This window comes from Anomaloglossus baeobatrachus, chromosome 12 (assembly GCF_048569485.1).
Source record: "Anomaloglossus baeobatrachus isolate aAnoBae1 chromosome 12, aAnoBae1.hap1, whole genome shotgun sequence".
Taxonomy (NCBI): domain Eukaryota; kingdom Metazoa; phylum Chordata; class Amphibia; order Anura; family Aromobatidae; genus Anomaloglossus; species Anomaloglossus baeobatrachus.
Genome location: NC_134364.1, coordinates 28321361 through 28346568, shown reverse-complemented (window position 1 = coordinate 28346568; position 25208 = coordinate 28321361). Strand labels below are relative to the sequence as shown.

Sequence of the window (25208 nt, the reverse complement as noted above, 5' to 3'; positions counted from 1 at the left end):
CGACACCCTGCAATCATGTCAACGGAACGGGGAATGACGCACTCCACCATTGCCCATGCGTGTTAGATCTCGCTGTCGGAGATTGACAGCAGGATTTAACTGGCTAACTCCTATCCACCCGCGGCACATGATGGTTGAGTAAGTCAGCCGACACATGGAGGGAAAGATGCGGGCTCATCGTGTGAGCCTGCATCAAAGGCAAAGACCCAACATATAACATAAATATACATCATATGTCGTGAAGTCATTAACCTGCTCTATGTACATATACTTATTTTTCTTTATGTCTATATTTTTAATTGTATTTTTTTGTTACATTCATATTTTGGTTTTGTCTGAAATAGGAACCTTTACTTCGTGGCTTGTCATACAAATAAAATTCTACGGATCTGATGACTACTTTGTGAGTGTCGGGTGGTACCTTAGCACTAAACCTGTATTTAAAGATATTGTCTATTCCTCAAGACCAATGTTTTTCACACCTGCCTTTGATGAGAGGGAGCCTTGGAGTCAGCTCCTGATTCATTAAGAGGTGCATGGTCTCGAATTGCCCGAGACACAAACTTTTATACACCGCAAGAAACGTTGACCGTTGATCCATGAGTGGTTGAAATTTGACGAGTCTGATTTTTCAACTTCAGATGTTCTTCGGTCATAAGTATTTTAGAGTAATGATTCCGGTTACCAAAGGCAGTATCCTTTACCATGTCTGTATTCTAGATCTATACAGTCTCCAGGGCATGGGCTTCATCCTAAGTCAGATCTACCTAGTTCTTGTAGGTCGTCTTGTAGGGGGATCAAACACGGCTCCAATATTCAGAGGCACAGATTTTTTTTATTATTTGTATTATTCCAGTAATCCATGATTTCTGAAATCTGGCACCAACTCCATTTCATGGTTATCATATCCTCAGCTTATTACTAGTGATGGGCGAATAGTAACTATTCGTGTTCGGATTACTCGTAACGAATCCTAAAGTACTATTCCGGTATTCGTTACGAATAATGAACCTAATGCAACTCAATGGGGAAATGGAGCATTTTTCTTGTTGTGACGATTATTGGAATAGTACTCAGTATTCGGTAAGCATTATTCGAACATGAATAGTTACTATTCGCCCATCACTTCTTATTACCATCTACTAATTGCTATAAAAATAATGCAAAAGTTGGAAAGTTAATACCAATGTCTCAATTTTTATCTTGAGTTTTATTGGGTAATATATTTAAAAAGTTTGGCCACTACCTGTAGCGCCAGGTCCCAGCCCCAGGGTGGTATCCCCATGCGTCCCCGCTCCCAGGTCCTGGCAGGGATGCCATACCTCTCTCCTGCCCAGTTCCAGCGTGGTGTGGTATCCCCATACATCCCCACTTCCAGGCTCCGATGGGGGCACCCTCCCTCTCACTTTCCCGGCTGTCCCTCTCACTCCTCTCCTGTTCCGGGATCTGCCGTAGCCTCCTCCTGCTTCCCGGCCATTCTGCTGTGAGATCCCATAGGATGTGTGCGTGGCCATACCCCCTTTCTTAAAGGGCCAAGCGTTCCATTACCTGGAAGCTATTCCTAGGTCACCTGTTACCCTAAGGTATTTAAGACTGCCACCCCTTGCAGGAGGCGCCTGAGCAACATTGCCTATTGTGCATTGCTAGTTCTCAGTGATTAACCTCTGTCTCATCCTAGAGCCTGCTCTCTACCACCAACTCCGTCCTGCCACGTCAGAGCCACTACCTCCATGCTGCCATGTCCGAGCTACTACCTCCGTGCTGCCTCGTCAGTGCCATCACAATCCGTGCCACCAAGTCAAGTGGGTGCGCCGTGGACACTCGACGCCCCTCAGCAACCATAACACTAACTATTTACTACCCTTAGGATAGGTAATTATTATCCTATCAGTGCGGGTGTGATACCCAGCAGATACAATCATCAGCGGTCACCGGTGGCAGTCAGTTCTCGGATGCTGCCAGAACACCGAAGCACCATCAAAGCTATAGTAGCTGTGGTCAGGTACCACCTTCCTTTTACTTGATTTGGGGATGGATCTGCAGTACCCGGCTGTGGCCACTATAGAAATAGGCTGTTGTGTTCCGGCAGCATCCGTAGACAGTTGATCGGCAAGGATGCTAGATGTCTCACCCGCACCAATCAGTTATTGATGGCCTTTCGTGGGTATAACGAAGTGAAGGCCAAACCCTTTTTTGATTTTTGTCTTGAATCTGCAAGATTTTGGTTTCAAGTGTATGGAAATAGCCTAAATGTCATCTTAGGACAAAATGATGAGCTCATTGAATATATATAATGGATATTACTTTTAAATGATAAAGCAGAGGTGTTTGAGTTTATTTCTATCTAGTCTTGTGAATATATAAATCTGGTTTCAATCTGATTTATGGGGTAGAACGTAAGTAACTGGTATGATGGGACGCAGTCTTTAGTGGATAGGTTTCTAACCTATCTGAATATCTACGCCTGGTCTTGCCTGCATCTTAGTAAACCATTACTGCAGCAGTGATGTGAATATTTTACAAGATTCTGTAAAACAAGACGTACCCTGGGCCCCGCATGGAGAGAGGCTGGCATAGATGTGGTTTTTTTTTGTACTTTTGACTCTCATATCCGTCATTTCTTATCAATGTTTGCATAAAATTCTGCTTCCAGGACCATTTTATCAAAAGTACGAGTGTTAGTTTCAGCCCTTACTTTCTCCCGTATATTAAAGGAAGCCCTGGCCACCGAACGTGCATTGTCCATGACAGTTTGTTTTTCCTTACAGATCTGCTCGCTGCGCTCCAGCTTCTTTTCTATGGACATAAGGATTTCTTGTCTCTTAATGTTTTCGTTCTTCAGGACCTTTTGCCGATTTTCCCTCTGAAGCTTCTCCTTTCCCAGTCGGATTTCCACTGCTTTTCGAGCTTTGTGTTGCACCACTTCATCAGCCACTTGAGCCGCGTGCTGCAGCCTTCTCTCCGCTGCTTTGGCCAGTTCTTTCAAATGCTCCGCACGCTCTTTCACTCTCAGTTCCGCTGCCTGCCTTGCTTTTTGGATTTGTTGCTCTTCCCTTTGTGCTCTAGACTTTATTTCAAGATTCCTTTTCTCTTGTAATTGTTCCATGTTTTCTTGCGCCTTATTCAGACTTTTCTCAAGTGTCTTCCTTCGCTCCTCGGTATCAGACTCCTCTTTCTGAGATATTTCCTGAAGATAGGCTTGGTGCTTAATTTTGTCAATTTTGCTCTGCAGTATCTTGTTTACCTGCAATTGCTGGGATCTCTCCTGTTTTTTATTCTGGGCTAAGAGATACTTATCTTGAACAAAATCGTCACTTGTCTTTAGCAGTTTGGACTTTTCATTTTTCATTTGGTTGATGCTTTTCTGCTGACCATCCAGTTTCCCAGTTTTTCCTTTACTTTGCTTTTCCATCTCTGCAGTAGTAGTCACCCCCTCCGATACGATTTTGCCCCGTCTTTTTTTGATGTGTGTCTCCAACATTCTTTGTCCTTGTAATATCGCTCGTTGTCTTTCTCTTTCCTCAAGCTCTCTTCTTGATTCTGAACTTTTTCTCTGGGTTTCCCACTGTATGTGAGCCCAGTAACGTTGCTCTTTCCTAATGTTTTCCTCCTCATGTTTGGCAATCATAATTGCTGCAATCTTCTTGTCTCTTGGAGGTAATTCGTGTATCCCTTTTTTCTTCACCTCCTTAACCATCTTTTCAACCTTCTTTGTTGTTTGGGGTGAATGACTAAGATCTCCAAGACTGAAACTTCGACCCAAGAGGGAGTTAACAGTATCCAAAGTCCTGGATTTTGGGATAAATTGTGCTGGTCTGCCACGTAAGCTGTCCCCACTGTAGGAAGAGGTCATAGATTCCGAGGATGTTCTACCAGAGACACCATGACTCATTTTCTGTAGGGAGTCTAAAGACTGACTTTTATTCTTCCTTGGAACTGGATGACCAGGATCCTTGGTCATTGATTCAGTACTGCTCTGAGTATCCTCAGATTGGGAGCTACTGCTCTTTTTAGGCTTGGATAACGAGGCAGGTTGCCTTTTGACCTGTGTTGGTTTCCCTCTTTTTGTAAATTTGGAAGGTAAAGATTGAGATCTGTCGGTATCTTTCGAAAGATGAGTATTGCTTCTTTGGGTTCCAATGCTGGATGAAGTGTCACATCTCTTAGACGCTTGAGAGTTTGAGAGTTCAGCTCGAGATGGTCCTTTTGAGCTACATGGGGAACCAAGACTGCTGCTGAGTACTAATGGTAAGATTCTTCTTTTTTCCTGCCGAATAATCCTTTCTCTCTCCTCCCTGCACACTTTAAGCTTCCTCTGTCTTTCGATTTCATAAACCTCACAAAGACCAGTAGCTACTCGCATAGATCGCCCAGGAGCTTCTTTGACTAAGTCTGAAAGGCTTCTAGATAAAAGTTCTACCGGTTTCACCATACATCGCGCGCAAGCCTCCAAGGAGCGGGGACTGGTCAGCACATAGCGACTTCCCTCTGCTTCTGTACATTCAAAGTTATAGAGGTCCAAGTGTAGCATTGGGGAATGCTCTCTCTGCCGCATCGGGGACCCGCCTGAGGCCTCTTCTCCACCTGGATCATCTGTCAGTTCCGCCATTATTATACCTGATAAAAAGAAATTAGATAAAATTTTAGAAGCAAATATTATAATATTAAATTATACATTTTGGTGACAGACAGAAACACTTTAAAATAATAATAAAAAAGTCATCCCTGCTTATTTCTTATAGATTATAATTCTAATAATATTTATTATAATTATTTGAGGCTGTACAGTTGCTTGCGACAAGTAAGCACACCTTCTATGAATGTGACTGATTCCAGTTTTGTTTTTGATTCCTGGAAAAAATATTGTGAGGTAATGCTTCTGATTTCTAGTGTATTAAGAAAAAAATGCATGATTGTAATTCAAATGCAGCAGGAAAATACTAGCTACACAAATATCATTGATATTGTAAATATGGAACATAGCTAGGGGTTGTCTGGGTTATACATTTTGGAGAACAAGCAGAAACACTTTAAAATAATAATAAAAAAAGTCATCCCTGCTTATCTCTTATAGATTAATTCTAATAATAATTATTATAATATTTTGAGGCTGATTAACTGTTGTCTACCAGGGTGACTGCTTCAGCCAGTCACTGACCTCTGCAGTCGCACATACAGTAGCTCCATTCCCAAAAATTGTGTAATAAAAAATGCTAGGTAGGTACACGACCAAAAAGACAGCACCTACAACAGGGCGCTGTGTTGGTGTGGTGAGATGTCTCCAAAAATTGCTTGTGATATGCACACTTTGTAAGGTAGACAGTAGCAGTTAAATGTTTAGATTTTTGGGGAATTTTCTATTGAAAACAATTATTCCTCCCTTCACAAAAAGGATTGCACAAAAAGTGCAAAAACATAATACAGTTGCTTGTGACAAGTAAGCACATCTTCTCTGAATGTCACTGATTCCAGTTCAGTTTTTGATTCCTGGGACAAATATTGTGAGGTCATGTTTCTGATTTCTAGTGCATTAAGAAAAAAATATGTATTTGTAATTCAAATACAGCAGGAAAAATACTAGATATGCCATATCACTGATCAATTAGACCTCATGCCGACTTTTGTTTTTCACTTAATTGTTCTATTCATGTTTTTATATGGCTAATAGAACACAAATTTAACAAAGGTATGTAACATAATTTCAGATGATCTCTCATCAGATTTGAGAACAGTAATCACTGACTAAAATATTTCACTTGTTGTTTCATGAATTAGCCACAATGGTCAGATCCTGAAACTATCTTTTGCATTGATGCGGGTAATTAATGTGTGCAAAGGTCATTGTGAAGGGAGGGGGAGCAGGGTCAGATGTGACATCTCCTATTGTGATTGGAGGATCCTGTGTTATCAGCTGTGTATGAGATATTCTAATCCTGCCTCTGATGATAAGGGGCCTACTGAAAACTCTTTCATAAAGGACAGGAAGTCTGAATCTAAAAAACGCCACAGTAGTCAGTGTAAAGGTCTTAATGCGAAAAAAAGACAAAAAAACCCCATGTAGCATAAAAACCTGCTGAGAGGTTCCTTTTAGGCTGTGTGCACACGTTGCGTTTTTTACCGCGGAAACGCTGCGTTTTGAACCGCAGCGTTTCAGTGGCAAATTGCATGCGTTCAGCTTTCCCAGCAAAGTGTATGGGAAAGCTGAAAAATCAGTGCACACGCTGCGTTTCTTTCCGCAGCGTTTTGGATGCCAAAAATCGGTGCGGAAAGAAAAGCAGCATGTCACTTCTTTTGTGCGTTGTGGCTGCATTCTCTCCCCCATTGAAATCAATGATGTGGGGTCAGAACGCAGCTACACCGCATGGACCTGCTTTTTTGTTGCGGTCCGCGGGCTTTGTCGGCACGCCAGAACGCAGGCATTTACCTGGAAGTGAGGTCAAGAGGTTTCCTGTTGACCTCACTTCCTGGCAAAGCCCCCGGTGTCGCCAAAGTGCCCGCCCCGACCCCCGACCCCCCTCCCGAAAATCCAACATGGCCGCGCGCACAGTAGCGCACCGGCCGCCCAGCTCCTATGTTATCTGTCGCATGTGCCTTGAGACATGCGACAGAAAAATGCACCCAGGCCCTGCCCGTTCACCCCAATTCCCCCCGGTGTCATACATACCTGTCCGGTCGCAGCGCTGATCCCCCGCGGCCCCCTCCTCCTTCACAGCAGACGCCGGCCGGTCACATGTGCAGAGCAGCTGACAGCCAGCACTGTGTTCAGTGTGAGCTGTGCTGGCTGCTCGGCACTCTGCAGCTGTGACCCGGGGAGAGTGGGTGCAGATTTTTGGCACCCACTCTCCTCAAATGGAGGGTCTGCCCTCCTAGAAAATGGGGGATACGTTCCCTGAACGTGCCCCCATATTCTAGAAGGTCCAGAGCCGACGTGGGACATCCAAATGGATTTCTGCGGACCCATTTTTTTTATTAAATTGGAGAACAAGGGAATGATTTGGGGAGTGTTTTTTCTAATAAAAATTTTTTTGTGGTCTTTTTTTGCTTTTGTTTACTGTCAATTAGTTATGTCGGGTGTCTGATAGACGCCGTGACATCACTAATTGCTGGGCTTGATGCCAGGTGACATTACACATCTGGTATCAACCCCATTTATTACCCCGTTAGCCAACGCACCAGGGCGCGGGATGAGTTGGGGCGAAGCGCCAGGATTGGCGCATCTAATGGATGCGCCACTTCTGGGGCGGCTGTGGCCTGCTATTTTTAGGCTGGGAAGAGTCCAATAACCATGGCTCTTCCCACCCTGAGAATACCAGACCTCAGCTGTCAGCTTCACCTTGGCTGGTGATCTAATTTGGGGGGACCCCATGTTATTTTTTTTTTATTATTTTTATTTATAAATAAAAAAAAAAACCTGGGGAGCCCTCCAAATTGATCACCAGCCAAGATGAAGCTGCCAGCTGTGGTTTGCAGGCTACAGCTGTCTGCTTTACCCTGACTGGCTATCAAAAATAGGGGGGACCCCACGCCATTTTTTTTTTTGTTTTTGTGATAAAAACTAGGCTAGGCACCCTTTAGTGCCACATGAAAGGTACTAAAGGTGCCAGCTTAGAATATGCAGGGGGGGGTGGGACGTTGTATATATATTTGACCTCCATTGACGCTTTTTAGGCTGGATGCCCACAATCGGGGTTTGTAGCGTTTTGGGCGCAGATTGTTTTCCCTGCGTCCATGACGCTGCGTTGTGCAGTAGAAGCACAGTGGAAGGATTTTTAGAAATCTCATGCCCACTGGGCTTCTTTTCTCCGCAGCATAAACCGACCGGTGGCGCAGCTTCCCGAGCCTCAGCATGTCAATTTATGCTGCGGAGACGAGAGTGTTCTCTGCAGGTAGCATAGAGCTCCACAGCAGCCTGAACCCAAATCGTGGGCATGGCCAGCTGCGTTCTCCCGTGGACAACACTCACATCTCTGCAGGAGGCTGACACTGTGTACTGGACGCCGTGTCGCTGGATCATGGCCACATAGCCTTAGGCCTGTTTCACACGTCAGTGATTCTGGGACGTTTGTGCTTTTTTTTAAACGTACCAGAATCACTGACTTACGCAGACCCATTATAATGAATGGGTCTGCTCACACATCAGTGATTTTTCACTGCACGTGTCTCCGTGCAGCGTACCCGCGTGTGCGTGATTGCCGCACGGAGACATGTCCATTTTTTTCTGGCATCACTGATGTTCCACGGACCACGCAGTGGTGTGGTCCGTGAAACACGTGCCAGAAAAAAAGTGCTTTTAAAATAAAAATCATTTTTACTCTCCCGGCGTCCAGCGATGTCCTCTGCAGCCCGTTCTGCCGGCTGCTTCTGAGCCGGCTCATTATTGTCGCGCATATTCATGATGTGCGACACAGCCGACCTGGAAGCAGCTGCTGCGGGGGTCAAGGCCGGCCGGATGCTGCACCGCGGGAGCGATCAGCACCATGGAGAGCGGGAGCGGGCGCAGGTGAGTTAATCTCTAAGTGCAATCACAGGCCACGGAGAACGGAGCCCGGATTGCACTTAGACAACCCATGTGTGCCGTGATTCACGGCACACGGAGGGACATGTGCATGTTTTACACGCCAGTGAAAAACGTCACTGTTTTTCACTGACGTGTGAAACGGGCCTAAAAGTGAGAATATTGTTGCTACAGCAACATTTTGGGTGAAGTAGCTGTGGATTCAAAATGCTTAATATACTCCTGAATAAAATCCTTGAGGGGTGCAGATTCCAAAATGGGGTCACTTGTGGGGGTTTTCTGACGTATAGGTACCCAAGGGGCTCTGCTAATGTGACATGGTGCGCTAAGTTTATTTAAACTTTTCCAAAATTCAAATGCTGCTCCTTCCATTCCAAGCCCTCCCATTTATCCAAACAGAATGTGGAGAAGGAAATGACATCACAGGTTTTTTTCCAAAAGTCTGTGTTCAACCAACTTTATTAACACTGACAAGTCTTAAAAAACGCACCTAAAAAAACGCATGAAAAACGCATGCGTTTTCGATGCCTTTTTCTCAAAAAAGCATTGTTTACAATTCTCCCCTCTGCCAGAGGGTGCGTTTTTTTCCGCGCTGAAAAAAAAGCAACGTGTGCACATACCCTTAAACCCAACTCAAGGGAAAATGCTTCATGAATATGGAGTGTCATCCGATACATCATTCTGAATTTATAGTAGCGCAGTATATTTTTTCAATCTGTTGCTAAATTTGTTTCCGTTAGTCACTACAGTTTTATCAGTTTATCAGGAGTATGTCTTTTTATCGGTGGTGAACATAGAAATAATGTGGCCCCAAAGCAAAAGTTCAAATTGGCTTAATTTCTTAATTTGACTTTAACCTCCCTTCCACCCCCCACCCCCTCATCTTAAAGTTCTCAGTCACTTTGATACCGTGTGCAGACTGATTTTCACACGCGTCTGAATGATCCTTTGGGTATCATTCAGACATAAAAAAAATTCACATACAAGAAAAATGGACTGAGCTTCATCAGTGATATTTTTTTAACAGAGTGTCATCAGAGTTTTATCAGAGATGTATATGTCGCGGGCGGGGAAGGGACGCTGCGCTCACCCACTGCTCGGGTCCGGCTGCTGCTGCTGCTCGCTTGGTCGGTGGCTCGAGCGGTGGGCCGGATCCCGGGGACTCAAGCGGCGCTCCTCGCCCGTGAGTGAAAGGGGTGGTTTGGTTTAGGGGTATTGTCCGTGACGCCACCCACGGTTTGTGGTGAGGTTGGGACACCACCGCTGCTCTGGACGGGGATCCCGGGAGCGTTGACAGGGAGCAGCTGAGATGTTTTCTCCCCTCCGTGGGTAGGGGGTTTTGGTGGTCCTGGTGGTGGAGGTCGGAAGGTGGGTTGCGGGGCCTGGCAGGGTGCAGGGTCGCGGGGCAGCGCAGTGCCAGACGGCACGGTGGTACTTACTCAGCCAGTAACGCACACGGAATCTCTGGTAAAACAAATGGCTGGATGGACGAGTCCCACAGACGGCTGCGGCGGTCACTCCCAGTAGGTTGGCGGTAACTGTCTCTCCCTGCACCGGTGTTCGGTTCTCGGCCCCAATGGCTTCCCACTGATAGCCCGCTCCCCAGCGGTATGTTGGCTAAGGGAGCCCTTCCTTTGGCCGCAGGCTCTGGCCCTGGGAGCTCTAGCTCTGGCGGGAGCTTTATCTCCCTCACGGTTCGGACGGTTGCCTTCAGTCGGGTCTTTACTGCTGGGAAACCTCGGAGGTTCCCGTCGCTGACAGATTTGACCGGTTTTACGGCGACTCCTAGCCTGGTTGGGGTCCGTAGGCCCTGCCGGATGGTGCTGGCTTCTCTTCGCTCCCCGGTTCGGTACCGGTGGGCCACCGCCCGTCCCCGGTCCTCACGGTTGTGCGTCAATCGGCCACTCCTGCAGACGGTCACCACCGTCTGCCAACCTTGCTGTCAGGTGCCCGGGCCACGTACCCGGACACGGCCAGTCAGTTCTTCCACTACTACTTCCTCACTCTACAACTCCTAAACTCAACTCGCCTCCTTTTCCCGCCTCCAGGACTGTGAACTCCTCGGTGGGTGGAGCCAACCGCCTGGCTCCGCCCCACCTGGTGTGGACATCAGCCCCTGGAGGAAGGCAACAAGGATTTGTGTTTGACCTTGGTGTTCCTAACCGGGGTGTAGGGTGTGTTGTTGCAGTACCTGTGACATCCTGGCTTGTCCAGGGCGCCACATATATATTACCATATTTTTCGTTTTATAAGACGCACCGGATTATAAGACGCACCCCAAATTTAGAGAAAAAAAAGAGAAATTTAAATATGGGGTCCGTTTTATAATCGGATGGTGTCTTACTGGGGAGGGGGAGCGGCAGCAGTGGTGGAGCAGGGTCACAGGGGGCAGGTGTGGTGCTGGTGAACGGCAATGCTGCGGGCGGTGCAGAGGGGGCCCAGATGCTCACTGCAGGGCTGCGGTGCTGTACTGGGGGTGCAGGCGCTGCTCTGTGCTGGGGCTGAGGGCGCTGCTCTGTCTTAGGTCTGCGGACGCTGCTCTGTGCTGGGGCTGAGGGCGCTGCTCTGTGCTGGGGCTGCGGGCGCTGCTCTGTGCTGGGACTGAGGGCGCTGCTCTGTGCTGGGGCTGAGGGTGCTGCTCTGTGTTGGGGCTGTGGGCGCTGCTCTGTGCTGGGGCTGAGGGCGCTGCTCTGTGCTGGGGCTGAGGGCGCTGCTCTGTGGTGGGGCTCTGGGCGCTGCTCTGTGCTGGGGCTGCGGGCGCTGCTCTGTGCTGGGGCTGTGGGCGCTGCTCTGTGATGGGGCTGCGGGCGCTGCTCTGTGCTGGGGCTGCGGGCGCTGCTCTGTGCTGGGGCTGCGGGCGCTGCTCTGTGCTGGGGCTGTGGGCGCTGCTCTGTGCTGGGGCTGTGGGCGCTGCTCTGTGCTGGGGCTGTGGGCGCTGCTCTGTGCTGGGGCTGTGGGCGCTGCTCTGTCTTAGGTCTGCGGGCGCTGCTCTGTGGTGGGGCTGTGGGCTCTGCTCTGTGTTGGGGCTGTGGGCGCTGCTCTGTGTTGGGGCTGTGGGCGCTGCTCTGTGCTGGGGCTGAGGGCACTGCTCTATGCTGGGGCTGTGGGTGCTGCTCTGTGCTGGGGCTGTGGGCGCTGCTCTGTGCTGGGGCTGTGGGTGCTGCTCGGTGCTGGGGCTATGGGTGCTGCTCTGTGCTGGGGCTGTGGGCGCTGCTCTGTCTTAGGTCTGCGGGCGCTGCTCTGTGGTGGGGCTGTGGGCTCTGCTCTGTGTTGGGGCTGTGGGCGCTGCTCTGTGTTGGGGCTGTGGGCCGTGCTCTGTGTTGGGGCAGTGGGCGCTGCTCTGTGCTGGGGCTGAGGGCGCTGCTCTGTGCTGGGGCTGAGGGTAGTGCTCTGTGCTGGGGCTGTGGGCGCTGGTCTGTGCTGGGGCTGTGGGCACTGCTCTGTCTTAGGTCTGCGGACGCTGCTCTGTGTTGGGGCTGTGGGCGCTGCTCTGTCATAGGTCTGCGGGCACTGCTCTGTGGTGGGGCTGTGGGCTCTGCTCTGTGCTGGGGCTGTGGGCGCTGCTCTGTGCTGGGGCTGTGGGCGCTGCTCTGTGCTGGGGCTGAGGGCGCTGCTCTGTGCTGGGGCTGAGGGCGCTGCTCTGTGCTGGGGCTGAGGGCACTGCTCTGTGCTGGGGCTGTGGGCGCTGGTCTGTGCTGCGGCTGTGGGCACTGCTCTGTCTTAGGTCTGCGGACGCTGCTCTGTGGTGGGGCTGTGGGCGCTGCTCTGTGGTGGGGCTGTGGGCGCTGCTCTGTGCTGGGGCTGTGGGCGCTGCTCTGTGCTGGGGCTGTGGGCGCTGCTCTGTGCTGGGGCTGTGGGCGCTGCTCTGTGCTGGGGCTGTGGGCGCTGCACTGTGCTGGGGCTATGGACACTGCACTGTGCTGGGGCTGTGGGCGCTGCTCTGTGCTGGGGCTGTGGGCGCTGCACTGCGCTGGGGCTATGGACACTGCACTGTGCTGGGGCTGTGGGCGCTGCTCTGTGCTGGGGCTGTGGGTGCTGCTCTGTCTTAGGTCTGCGGGTGCTGCTCTGTGGGCGCTACTCTGTACTGGGGCTGCGGGCGCTGCTCTGTGCTGGTCATCGCTGCGGGCGGTGAGGCTTGGGTCATTCTGAAGATGTTGGCAGTGTGGGCTTCAAAGAAATGGTGTTTGGAGTATGTGCAGATTGACTTATCGGCTCACTGACAAGCTGAGGTCTCATCTGCGCATGCGCCACTTTCCTTTAGCCTGCTGTTGGGACATCACTGGATTGGAGGCGGCGAGTGCGCAGATGAGATCTTGAGCTGAGAGCTCCATCTGCACACGCACCAATTCTAGGCTCTATTATTTGAAGCCCGCACTACTAACAACTTCAGAATGGCCCGTGCCTTAATGCCCCCAGCCCCGGCACAGAGCAGCACCCGCAGCCCCGGCACAGAGCAGCACCCGCAGCCCCGGCACAGAGCAGCACCCGCAGCCCCGGCACAGAGCAGCACCCGCAGCCCCGGCACAGAGCAGCACCCGCAGCCCCGACACAGAGCAGCACCCGCAGCCCCTCCACAGAGCAGCACCCGCAGCCCCTCCACAGAGCAGCACCCACAGCCCCGACACAGAGCAGCACCCGCAGCCCCGGCACAGAGCAGCACCCGCAGCCCCTCCACAGAGCAGCACCCGCAGCCCCGACACAGAGCAGCACCCACAGCCCCGACACAGAGCAGCACCCACAGCCCCGGCAGAGAGCAGCACCCGCAGCCCCGGCAGAGAACAGCACCTGCAGCCCGGGCACAGAGCAGCACCCACAGTCCCGGCACAGAGCAGCACCCGCAGTCCCGGCACAGAGCATCCCCCGCAGCCCCGACACAGAGCAGCACCCGCAGCCCCGACACAGAGCAGCACCCGCAGCCCCGGCACAGAGCAGCACCCGCAGCCCCGGCACAGAGCAGCACCCGCAGCCCCTCCACAGAGCAGCACCCGCAGCCCCTCCACAGAGCAGCACCCACAGCCTCGGCACAGAGCAGCACCCGCAGCCCCGGCACAGAGCAGCACCCGCAGCCCCGGCACAGAGCAGCACCCGCAGCCCCGGCACAGAGCAGCACCCGCAGCCCCGGCACAGAGCAGCACCCGCAGCCCCGGCACAGAGCAGCACCCGCAGCCCCGGCACAGAGCAGCACCCGCAGCCCCGGCACAGAGCAGCACCCACAGCCTCGGCACAGAGCAGCACCCGCAGCCCCGGCACAGAGCAGCACCCGCAGCCCCGGCACAGAGCAGCACCCGCAGCCCCGGCACAGAGCAGCACCCGCAGCCCCGGCACAGAGCAGCACCCACAGCCCCGACACAGAGCAGCACCCGCAGCCCCGGCAGAGAGCATCACCCGCAGCCCCGGCAGGAAGCAGCACCCGCAGCCCCGGCACAGAGCAGCACAGCACATAGCATTGCCCTGGCCTCCTGTGACCCCTCTCCACCACTCCACGGTAAGCTACATTCGGATTTTAAGACGCACCCCTCATTTTCATCCCAAATTTTTGATAGGATAAGTGCATCCTATAATCCGAAAAATACGGTATTTCGTTTATGGGTAGCAAACATACAGTATGTCATCCGAGTGCTGCCCGATTTCTTCACTCACCTATAGACTTGCTTTGTGATTTTGATCCGACCCTCAGATCAATATTGTACAAGTCTCTGCAATTTTAAACGGACCACCCAGTCTGAGGTAAAAATGGGACATGTGAACAGCCCCATAGACTGTCATAGGTACGACTGATATCAGAGACAATAACGGAAAGCACTCATACCTATAAACTGACGTGAAAGAGCCTAATATAAGGTCAAACAGTAAAAAACTGGGATCTATACTAGCTATTCTGGGTAACACTGAGAAAAGCAGATAATGTTGAGTGGTCTTTACATCTCCACCATTAGATTGATGTTTCCATCACTGATGTCCTGTTTGCTGGCCTATGTGAAAACCAGAATAGACATTGTAAGTGATCAGTGTCTACAGTGGTGACATCATGGTCACATGGCCGATCACATGATCGGGATGTCCCCAAAGGTCCTCAAGCAGTCTACACATCGGAAGCTCCACTGATAATGCTATTAACCAATGTAGCTCCTGCCGTAGACGCTCAGGAACCCCAAGGGGTGGAGGCAGTGGCGTAACTAGAGTTGGATGGGCCCCGGTGCAAAGTTTAGACCTGGGCCCCCCCTCCACATACACAGACACTTGGGGTAGGGGATAATGACATTGACACTCGGGGTACAGGATAATGACGCTGACACTTGGCTCTCACCCACAGCACCCTGAAATCCCTCTATCAGCACCCAGCTTTCCTATGTTCTGATATTTATCTTGTCATCAGCACCCAGCTTTCCCATATCAGAGCATGAGAAAGCTGGGTGCTGAGAGATGTATATCAGAACATGGGAAAGCTGGGTGCTGAGAGATGTATATCAGAGCATGGGAAAGCTGGGTGCTGAGAGATGTATAGCAGAGCATGGGAAAGCTGGGTGCTGAGAGATGTATATCAGAACATGGGAAAGCTGGGTGCTGAGAGATGTATAGCAGAGCATGGGAAAGCTGGGTGCTGAGAGATGTATAGCAGAGCATGGGAAATCTGGGTGCTGAGGGAAAGAGCCTTTTTCCCTCAGCACAAAACATTTCCATCCCATACTTGTATCTTTGTCCCCCCTGTATAAAGTTCTCAAAATACTATAACAGCCCCCACATAGCCTTCCAAATAATTGTATAAAGGGTCCCACATAACCCTTCATATATTAGAATGCAGATACATAGCCCTCCATATATTATAATGCACCCCCATAATCCTCCATGTATAAAGTAGCCCTTCAATTATAATGCATTTCCCATAGTTCTCCATGTATTAAAATTCACCCCATAGTTCTCCATATATTATACTGCACCACATAGTCCTCCATGTTTTATAATGCACCCCCATAGTCCATGTATAAGGTAGGCTCCATAGTCCTCCATATATTATAATGCAGCCCCCATAGTCCTATATGTATTATAACACAACCCCATAAAACTTCAGATGGTATTATGCAGCCCCATACTCCTCCATGTATAATTCACCCCTATATTCCATGTATAAGGTGTCCCTTCATTTTGTATTATACAGCCCCCCCCCCCGACCTCCATTTTAATGCAGCCCTATAGACCTCCAGTATAATGCAGCCTCATAGACCTCTATGTATATTACACCTCTATATTCAATGTATAAGGTGTCCTTCATGTTTATTATGCAGCCTCACCAGGCCTCCATATATAATAATGCAGCCAACCTCTCCAGGCCTCCATGTATAATATAGCAGCCAGCCTCCCAGGCCTCCATGTATAATATAGCAGCCAGCCTCCCCAGGCCTCCATGTATAATATAGCAGCCAGCCTCCCCAGGCCTCCATGTATAATAATGCAGCCAGCCTCCCCAGGCCTCATGTATAATAATGCAGCCAGCCTCCCCAGGCCTCCATGTATAATAATGCAGCCAGCCTCCCCAGGCCTCCATGTATAATAATGCTGCCAGCCTCCCCAGGCCTCATGTATAATAATGCTGCCAGCCTCCCCAGGCCTCCATCTATAATAATGCTGCCAGCCTCCCCAGGCCTCCATGTACAGTATCATGCAGCCTCCCCACCCCAGGCCTCCATGTACAGTATCATGCAGCCTCCCCACCCCAGGCCTCCATGTACAGTATCATGCAGCCTCCCCACCCCAGGCCTCCATGTACAGTATCATGCAGCCTCCCCACCCCAGGCCTCCATGTACAGTATCATGCAGCCTCCCCACCCCAGGCCTCCATGTACAGTATCAGGCAGCCTTCCCACCCCAGGCCTCCATGTACAGTATCATGCAGCCTCCCCAGGCCTCATGTATAATAATGCTGCCAGCCTCCCCAGGCCTCCATCTATAATAATGCTGCCAGCCTCCCCAGGCCTCCATGTACAGTATCATGCAGCCTCCCCACCCCAGGCCTCCATGTACAGTATCATGCAGCCTCCCCACCCCAGGCCTCCATGTACAGTATCATGCAGCCTCCCCACCCCTGGCCTCCATGTACAGTATCATGCAGCCTCCCCACCCCAGGCCTCCATGTACAGTATCATGCAGCCTCCCCACCCCAGGCCTCCATGTACAGTATCAGGCAGCCTTCCCACCCCAGACCTCCATGTACAGTATAATGCAGCCTCCCCACTCCAGGCCTCTGACCACCGTGTACTCACTTATATATATATAAAAAAAAAAAACAAGTACTCACCGCTCTCCTCCTTCCACTGCTGCTCTGTCCTGACGTCTCCTTGTTCCACTGCTGCTGTACTCCCTGCTCTCCTCCTTCCACTGCTGCTCGTCCTCCCCTCTCCTCGTTCTCCCGGTGCTGCGGTTGGCGTCCTCCCTCCCTGCGCTCTGTGCACTCAGCACAGCAGTCGCACAGGAGTGACGTCACCGCGCAGGCACAGGGGAAGAATGATGACGCAGAGCGGCGCCGGCCGCTCTATGCTTCATTATTACTGTGCGCGGTGACGGGGGAGGGGGGCCCCGGTGCTACCGCTGACATCGGGCAAGAGGGCCCGGTGTCGGGGGCAGCGGGTCATATAGTGGGTGCGTGCACTGTGACAGATCAGCGCAGCTTCTCTCTCACTGAGAGAAGCTGGCTGCTGATCTGCCGGGTCCCCGCGGGCCCCAAACCGCCCGGGCCCGGTCGCGATGGCGACCGCTGCGACCGCGGTAGTTACGCCACTGGATGGAGGCCTTGGGCGACTGCCCAGTTTACACTGATGTCGGCCCTTCACATCTGTTTTTTTAGGAAGTTATTGTAATGGGGAGACAAGGACGGTACAGGGGATCCTCGGCTGACCCCAAAACTGGGTTCCTGTGCTGTCCCTTATCCATATAGTAGACTTAAAGGTAGTCAGGGTCGAGCCTCCAAGATGGCCCGGTTTCCTGTTCTGGCCCTGCTCACTATGTCCCCACCACCCAGGGAACTAACTGGAATGGAGACCCCAAATTCTCACCATCACAGAACAACAGATGGGGGTAAACAAAAACTCAAACACACCTAAAACCTGGACCAGGGGATAACCAAAGGTGAACAGGTAAGGGTGCGAAAAAAGAGGAGGTAGAATAAACAACAATCACAAAATGCAATAACAGGAGACAGCAGAAGCAGTAAGAACACGTCCTCTCTGCTCCCTGGCTAGCTCCTAAGTGAATAGAATAACCAGCAACCTCTCCAGGAAGCAGAGGGATTAAATACAGCCCAGAAGTGCTCAACTGACAACACCTGAGCAAGTCTGCTGCTGTACAAGGAAAGGAATTAACTAACCCTTCAATATCCAAAGGAAAAAAGCAACGTTTAAATGTGCATGGTCTCAGATGGTAAATGAGAACGCTAATCCTGAGCCTGTCCTTAAACACATGACAGTTATAGTCTATATATGTATATTTTTGCTGTATGTATCCTTATTTCATAATGTCATGTAGTAATTTAAAGTTAAGCACTTTGGTGTTTAGTCACTAAAATGATTGCATTACAAGCCTTTATTATACTATATACAGTCATATGAAAAAGTTTGGGCATCCCTATTAATGTTAACCTTTTTTCTTTATAACAATTTGGGTTTTTGCTATTTCAGTTTCATAGATCTAATAACTGATGGACTGAGTAATATTTCTGGATTGAAATGAGGTTTATTGTACTAACAGAAAATATGCAATTTGCATTTAAACAAAATTTGACCGATGCAAACGTATGGGCACCTCAACATAAAAGTGACATTAATATTTTGTAGATCCTCCTTTTGCAGAAATCACAGCCTCTAGTCGCTTCCTGTAGCTTTTAATGAGTTCCTGGATCCTGGATGAAGGTAGATTTGACCATTCCTGTTTACAAAACAATTCCAGTTTAGTTAAGTTTGATGGTCGCCGAGCATGGACAGCCGCTTCACATCATCCCACAGATGCTCAATGATATTCAGGTCTGGGGACTGGGATGGCCATTCCAGAACATTGTAATTGTTCCTCTGCATGAATGCCTGAGTAGATTTGGAGCGGTGTTTTGGATCATTGTCTTGCTGAAATATCCATCCCCTGCGTAACTTCAACTTCGTCACTGATTCTTGCACATTATTGTCAAGAATCTGCTGATACTGAGTTGAATCCATGCAACCCTCAACTTTAACAAGATTCCCGGTGCCGGCATTGGCCACACAGCCCCAAAGCATGATGGAACCTCCACCAAATTTTACTGTGGGTAGCAAGTGCTTTTCTTGGAATGCCGTGTTTTTTTGCCTCCATGCATAACGCCTTTTTGTATGACCAAACAACTCAATCTTTGTTTCATCAGTCCACAGGACGTTTCTTCCAAAATGTAACTGGCTTGTCCAAATGTGCTTTTGCATATGCGACGCCCCGGACTAGTCGGGTCATCCCAGGTAGTCACACACAACACCACACTCCCTCCTGATTAGGTAACTAACACCAGTCAAACTAAAAACCTTGTCACCACCCTCCAGGTTTGATGTCCACACCAGGGCGGCGGAGCCAGGCGGTTGGCTCCGCCCACCGAGGAGTTCACAGGCCTGGAGGCGGGAAAACACACAGAACAGTTCAGGTTCTAGAGGAGTCAAGTTCAAGGACAGGTGTAGAGCAGTCAAGGGCACGGGCAGTCCTGTGTCCGGGCCCTGATAAAAGACTACCAGGTGGCTGGGTCGGAGAAGCTGCAGCTGGCTGCGGGCCCCGTTCATCACTCCGTTTGGTTTACCAGAGACTCCAGTGTCTTGTGTCAGAGTGAGTACAATAGTGCCATCAGGCACCGCACCGCACTGCAACACTTCACCCTGCACCCGGCCCTCGCCTACCGGGCCCTGGGACAACACCCCCTACCCACGGAGGGGTCACCACCTAGCTGCGCCATTACACCACTCCCGGGAGCCCCCATACCTTCACCGCAGCGGTGGTGTCTACAATCACCACAACCCGTGGGTGGCGTCACGAACTAACATCCAAAACCAAACCACCGCGGCCCCGACTGTGGACTTCCTCACCCAAATCCCCGCGTGTAGCGCCAACTCCCTTGCAGAGCGACGTGACCCCCGGGTCCGTGAGAGGCTCGAGACACCACCCGCAGTACGAGCACGGATCCGAGCGGCTCGGCGGTCGCAGCCGAGCCCGCGGGGTGGTACACATACCTCAGGCAACTCTGTTTGTGGCGTGCTTGCAGAAACGGCTACTTTCGCATCACTCTCCCATACAGCTTCTCCTTGTACAATGTGCGCTGTATTGTTGACCGATGCACATTGACACCATCTGCAGCAAGATGATGCTGCAGGTCTTTGCTGGTGGTCTGTGGATTGTCCTTGACTGTTCTCACCATTCTTCTTCTCTGCCTTTCTGATATTTTTCTTGGCCTGCCACTTCTGGGCTTAACAAGAACTGTACCTGTGTTCTTCCATTTGCATTACTATGTTCCTCACAGTGGAAACTGACAGTTTAAATCTCTGAGACAACTTTTTGTACCTTCCCCTGAACAACTATGTTGAATAATCTTTGTTTTCAGATCATTTGAGAGATGTTTTGAGGAGCCCATGATGCCACTCTTCATAGGAGATTCAAATAGGAGAACAACTTGCAAGTGGCCACCTTAAATACCTTTTCTCATGATTGGATACACCTGCCTATGAAGTTCAAAGCTCAATGAGGTTACAAAACCAATTTAGTGCTTTAGTAAGTCAGTAAAAAGTAGTTAGGAGTGTTCAAATCAAGAAATTGATAAGGGTGCCCATACTTTTGCACTGGTCAAATTTAGTTTAAATGCAGATTGCACATTTTCCGTTAGTACAATAAACCTCATTTCAATCCAGAAATATTACTCAGTCCATCAGTTATTAGATATATGAAACTGAAATAGCTGTTGCAAAAACCCAAATTGTTATAAAGAAAAAAGGTTAACATTAATAGGGGTGCCCAAACTTTTTCATATGACTGTAGCTGCAGGGTATAGCAGTAGGATACTTACAGTGTCATCTATATACACCTCTACTTTAAATATCTATATATATAATTGCCTTATTCTGTCTGTCTGTCTGTCTGTCTATCTGTCTGTCTGTCTTGCTCCAAAATTGTGTCCTTACGGTGACACAAAGCTGATTGGCCGCTGGGCTCGCCATGGCCCGGCCCCCCGCACGGATTGGCCGCTCGCCCAGGCTGCGCCCCCACACGGATTGGCCGGCCGCTCACCCAGGCTCCACCCCCCCCACAGATTAGCCTCTCGCCCCGGCACCCTGCAGGCATTGGCAACTCGGCCACGCCCCACCCCTCTCACGCAATGCACGCTAGCTCTGGCCCCGAACCGACACGGTCACGGAGCCACGACTACCAGGTGAGTACTGTACCCCTGGGAGCCCACATCAGCGTACGCCGTCAAACCAGCCGACACATACCCTCGCATTGCTGGGGCTGGCCGGCGTATGCTGGTGTGGGCTCCCGTGCGAGCGGGGGACGAGATACGCTGGTAACCATGGTAGCATAGTTACCAGCACATCAAGGTCCTGCAGCGGCGGAAAATACACACACGCACACACATAACAGCACACACACACACACACACACACACACACATCAGATCAGACTCACTCTCACACACACATCACATCGCATCCACATACTCACAACATCCTGGGATATCGCTTGCTTCTCGGCGGCGATATTGTGCTGTGAGCTTCCAGGACCTGCCGGAGGATCACATGGCCAGAAGCATGTGGTATCTCCGGATGTTGTGAGTATGAGCGCGTATGTGCAATATCGTCAATGTGTGTGTGTGTGAGTGTATGTGATCGGGTGTGTGTGAGTGTATGCGATCGGGTGTGCGTGTGAGTGTATGCGATCGGGTGTGTGTGAGTGTATGCGATCGGGTGTGTGTGGGTGTGTGTGAGTGTATGCGATCGGATCTGTGAGTATCGGCAGAGGAGCACGGCGTGCTGGAGGAGGCTGGGAGGAGAGAGGCTGATCCTGGGGAAGGCTGGGATGGGGAGGCTGAGAGAAGAGAGGCTGATGCTGGGGGAGGCTGAGGCTGGGGTAGGCTGGGAGGAGAGAGGCTGATGCTGGGGACCGAAAAGGCATCAGCTGGGGACAGAAAAGGCTGATGCTGGGAGGAGAGAGGCTGATGCTGGGAGGAGAGAGGCTGATGCTGGGAGGAGAGAGGCTGATGCTGGGGACAGAGAGGCTGATGCTGGGAGTAGAGAGGCTGATGCTGGGATGAGAGAGGCTGATGCTGAGGACAGAGAGGCTGATGCTGGGAGGAGAGAGGCTGATGCTGGGAGGAGAGAGGCTGATGCTGGGGACAGAGAGGCTGATGCTGGGAGGAGAGAGGCTGATGCTGGGATGAGAGAGGCTGATGCTGGGGACAGAGAGGCTGATGCTGGGAGGAGAGAGGCTGATGCTGGGATGAGAGAGGCTGATGCTGGGATGAGAGAGGCTGATGCTGGGGACAGAGAGGCTGATGCTGGGGACAGAGAGGCTGATGCTGGGAGGAGAGAGGCTGATGCTGGGGACAGAGAGGCTGATGCTGGGAGGAGAGAGGCTGATGCTGGGATGAGAGAGGCTGATGCTGGGATGAGAGAGGCTGATGCTGGGGACAGAGAGGCTGATGCTGGGGACAGAGAGGCTGATGCTGGGGACAGAGAGGCTGATGCTGGGATGAGAGAGGCTGATGCTGCGGGTAGAGAGGCTGATGCTGGGAGGAGAGAGGCTGATGCTGGGGACAGAGAGGCTGATGCTGCGGGTAGAGAGGCTGATGCTGGTGCAGCATGGGGGATGGAGCACGATGGGGGGTGCGCAGCATGGGGGATGGAGCACGTTTGGGAGTGCGCAGCATGGCGCATGGAGCACGTTTGGGAGTGCGCAGCATGGCGGATGGAGCACGTTTGGGAGTGCGCAGCATGGCGGATGGAGCACGTTTGGGAGTGCGCAGCATGGGGGATGCAGCACGATGGGGAGTGCGGAGTATGGCGGATGGAGCACGTTTGGGAGTGTGCAGCATGGCGGATGGACCACGTTTGGGAGTGCGCAGCATGGCGGATGGAGCACGTTTGGGAGTGCGCAGCATGGGAGATGGAGCACGATGGGGGGTGCGCAGCATAGGGGATGGAGCACAATGGGGAGTGCGCTGCATGGGGGATGGAGCACGATGGGGAGTGCGGAGTATGGCGGATGAAGCACGTTTGGGAGTGCGTAGCATGGCGGATGGAGCACGTTTGGGAGTGCGCAGCATAGCGGATGGAGCACGTTTGGGAGTGCGCAGCATGGGAGATGGAGCACGATGGGGAGTGCGCAGCATGGGGGATGGAGCACGATGGGGAGTGCGCTGCATGGGGGATGGAGCACGATGGGAAGTGCACACCTCCCCCCAACACACACACACACACGCGCGCGCACTGCACAACACACCACACACACACACTGGGAACCACAAACAACTGCCCTACACAGACACCCACACACACAGACAACGCTGCACACACACAACACCCAACACACAAACACCGCGGCACACACAAATATACGCACATACCGCACAACACACACATTGCACAAAACATACCTCCCCCCAAAACACACCACACACACACAAACCGCGCAACACATACACAACGCTACAGACACACAGCGCTCCACAAACAACGCAACACACGCAACACACATACAACACCGCTCTCACCCCCCGCCACACCCAGACAACACCCAGAACATGTACAGCCCCTACACAAACACTTGGTAACTATACACAACAACATCTATATATATATATATATATATATATATAACAAAAATCATACATGAACTACACAATACGTAAATTCTAGAATACCCAATGCGTAGAATCGGGCCACCTTCTAGTGTTTAACATATTTTACTAACAGGCTGCAGTTGTGATGTCACAACTACAGTGCTTAATTCAGAGTCCTGATTTTAAAAAAACAGCCATAAACTATGACAAAAATAAGGAGCTCAGTGGAAAAAAAATTATATATAAATACAAACACCAGAAATCTGAATGACTAGAATGTAAGTTCTACTGAAACTTTTCTCATAAAAAGTATATCCATCCGATCATCTCCTCCGGACTGCTGATCAGACTCCATTTTCAACACGACAGCTTCCCTTTCAATATATACAGCCATGTACCATAGCTGTAACAGCTAGGGCCCAGCTGTTGTCTGATCACCACTGGAAGCCATGATAATATAGTAGCATTTCCAGCAGCTTGTGTGCATCGCCTGTCCTCACCCTCCGCCAGATGCTTCACTAATCCCCATTACTTTTCACAGAGAACAGATCAATGGAGGTGGAAGGAAAATCAAGGAGGACACAGAAAACCCATGACAGCTTGTGAAGTAGCAAGATGGCACAGAGCCTGCCAGCCCCTATACCATAGCCCCTATACCATCGATAGCACAGAGCCTGCCAGCCCCTATACCATAGCCCCTATACCATAGCCCCTATACCATAGCCCCTATACCATAGCCCCTGTACCATAGCCCCTATACCATAGCCCCTATACCATAGATAGCACAGAGCCTGCCAGCCCCTATACCATAGCCCCTATACCATAGATAGCACAGAGCCTGCCAGCCCCTATACCATAGCCCCTATACCATAGATAGCACAGAGCCTGCCAGCCCCTATACCATAGCCCCTATACCATAGCCCCTATACCATAGCCCCTATACCATAGCCCCTATACCATAGCCCCTGTACCATAGCCCCTATACCATAGCCCCTATACCATAGATAGCACAGAGCCTGCCAGCCCCTATACCATAGCCCCTATACCATAGATAGCACAGAGCCTGCCAGCCCCTATACCATAGCCCCTATACCATAGATAGCACAGAGCCTGCCAGCCCCTATACCATAGCCCCTATACCATAGATAGCACAGAGCCTGCCAGCCCCTATACCATAGCCCCTATACCATAGATAGCACAGAGCCTGCCAGCCCCTATACCATAGCCTCTATACCATAGATAGCACAGAGCCTGCCAGCCCCTATACCATAGCCCCTATACCATAGCCCCTATACCATAGCCCCTGTACCATCGATAGCACAGAGCCTGCCAGCCCCTATACCATAGCCCCTATACCATAGATAGCACAGAGCCTGCCAGCCCCTATACCATAGCCCCTATACCATAGATAGCACAGAGCCTGCCAGCCTCTATACCATAGCCCCTATACCATAGCCCCTATACCATAGATAGCACAGAGCCTGCCAGCCCCTATACCATAGCCCCTATACCATAGCCCCTATATAGATAGCACAGAGCCTGCCAGCTCCCGGCCCCTATACCATAGCCCCTATACCATAGATAGCACCCTATAGGGCCCTATTGTTATGGGGGCACTGTACATGTATCATCAGCCAGTACACAAGGAAACACACAGGGTAAACAGATGCAAGATGATGAGTCTGACAATCACACCATGGAATATCTCCATTTACCTTCATCCCCACTCCAGGCGCAGCAGACGGGTGTGATCACAGATTTCAGCACCACAGCCGAGGACAGCGAGCAGAGGGGAGGGTGTGCAGCACAGCCGGAGCCCAGCAGAGGAGGGGGCACAGGCAAGAGGCACAGATCTGCAGGAAAATACACACAACA

The 25208-nt window shown here is 51.0% G+C and overlaps 1 protein-coding gene across 1 annotated transcript; it reads right to left on the bottom strand.

Annotated features, from left to right (window-relative positions):
- Nucleotides 1-2304: 2304 nt before the first annotated feature.
- CCDC177 (coiled-coil domain containing 177) lies at nt 2305-25131 on the bottom strand. Its single transcript, XM_075330025.1, has 2 exons — nt 25049-25131; nt 2305-4617 (listed from the first exon to the last, which is right to left on the bottom strand). Exon 2 carries the CDS (start codon nt 4607-4609, stop codon nt 2615-2617), a length of 1995 nt encoding a protein of 664 aa, XP_075186140.1. The 5' UTR covers nt 4610-4617; nt 25049-25131; the 3' UTR covers nt 2305-2614.
- Between the last annotated feature and the right edge of the window lie 77 nt (nt 25132-25208).

What these genes read in the sequence shown, in the direction of transcription:
- CCDC177 (XM_075330025.1), bottom strand. Translation starts at nt 4,609, where the DNA reads ATGGCGGAACTGACAGATGATCCAGGTGGAGAAGAGGCCTCAGGCGGG.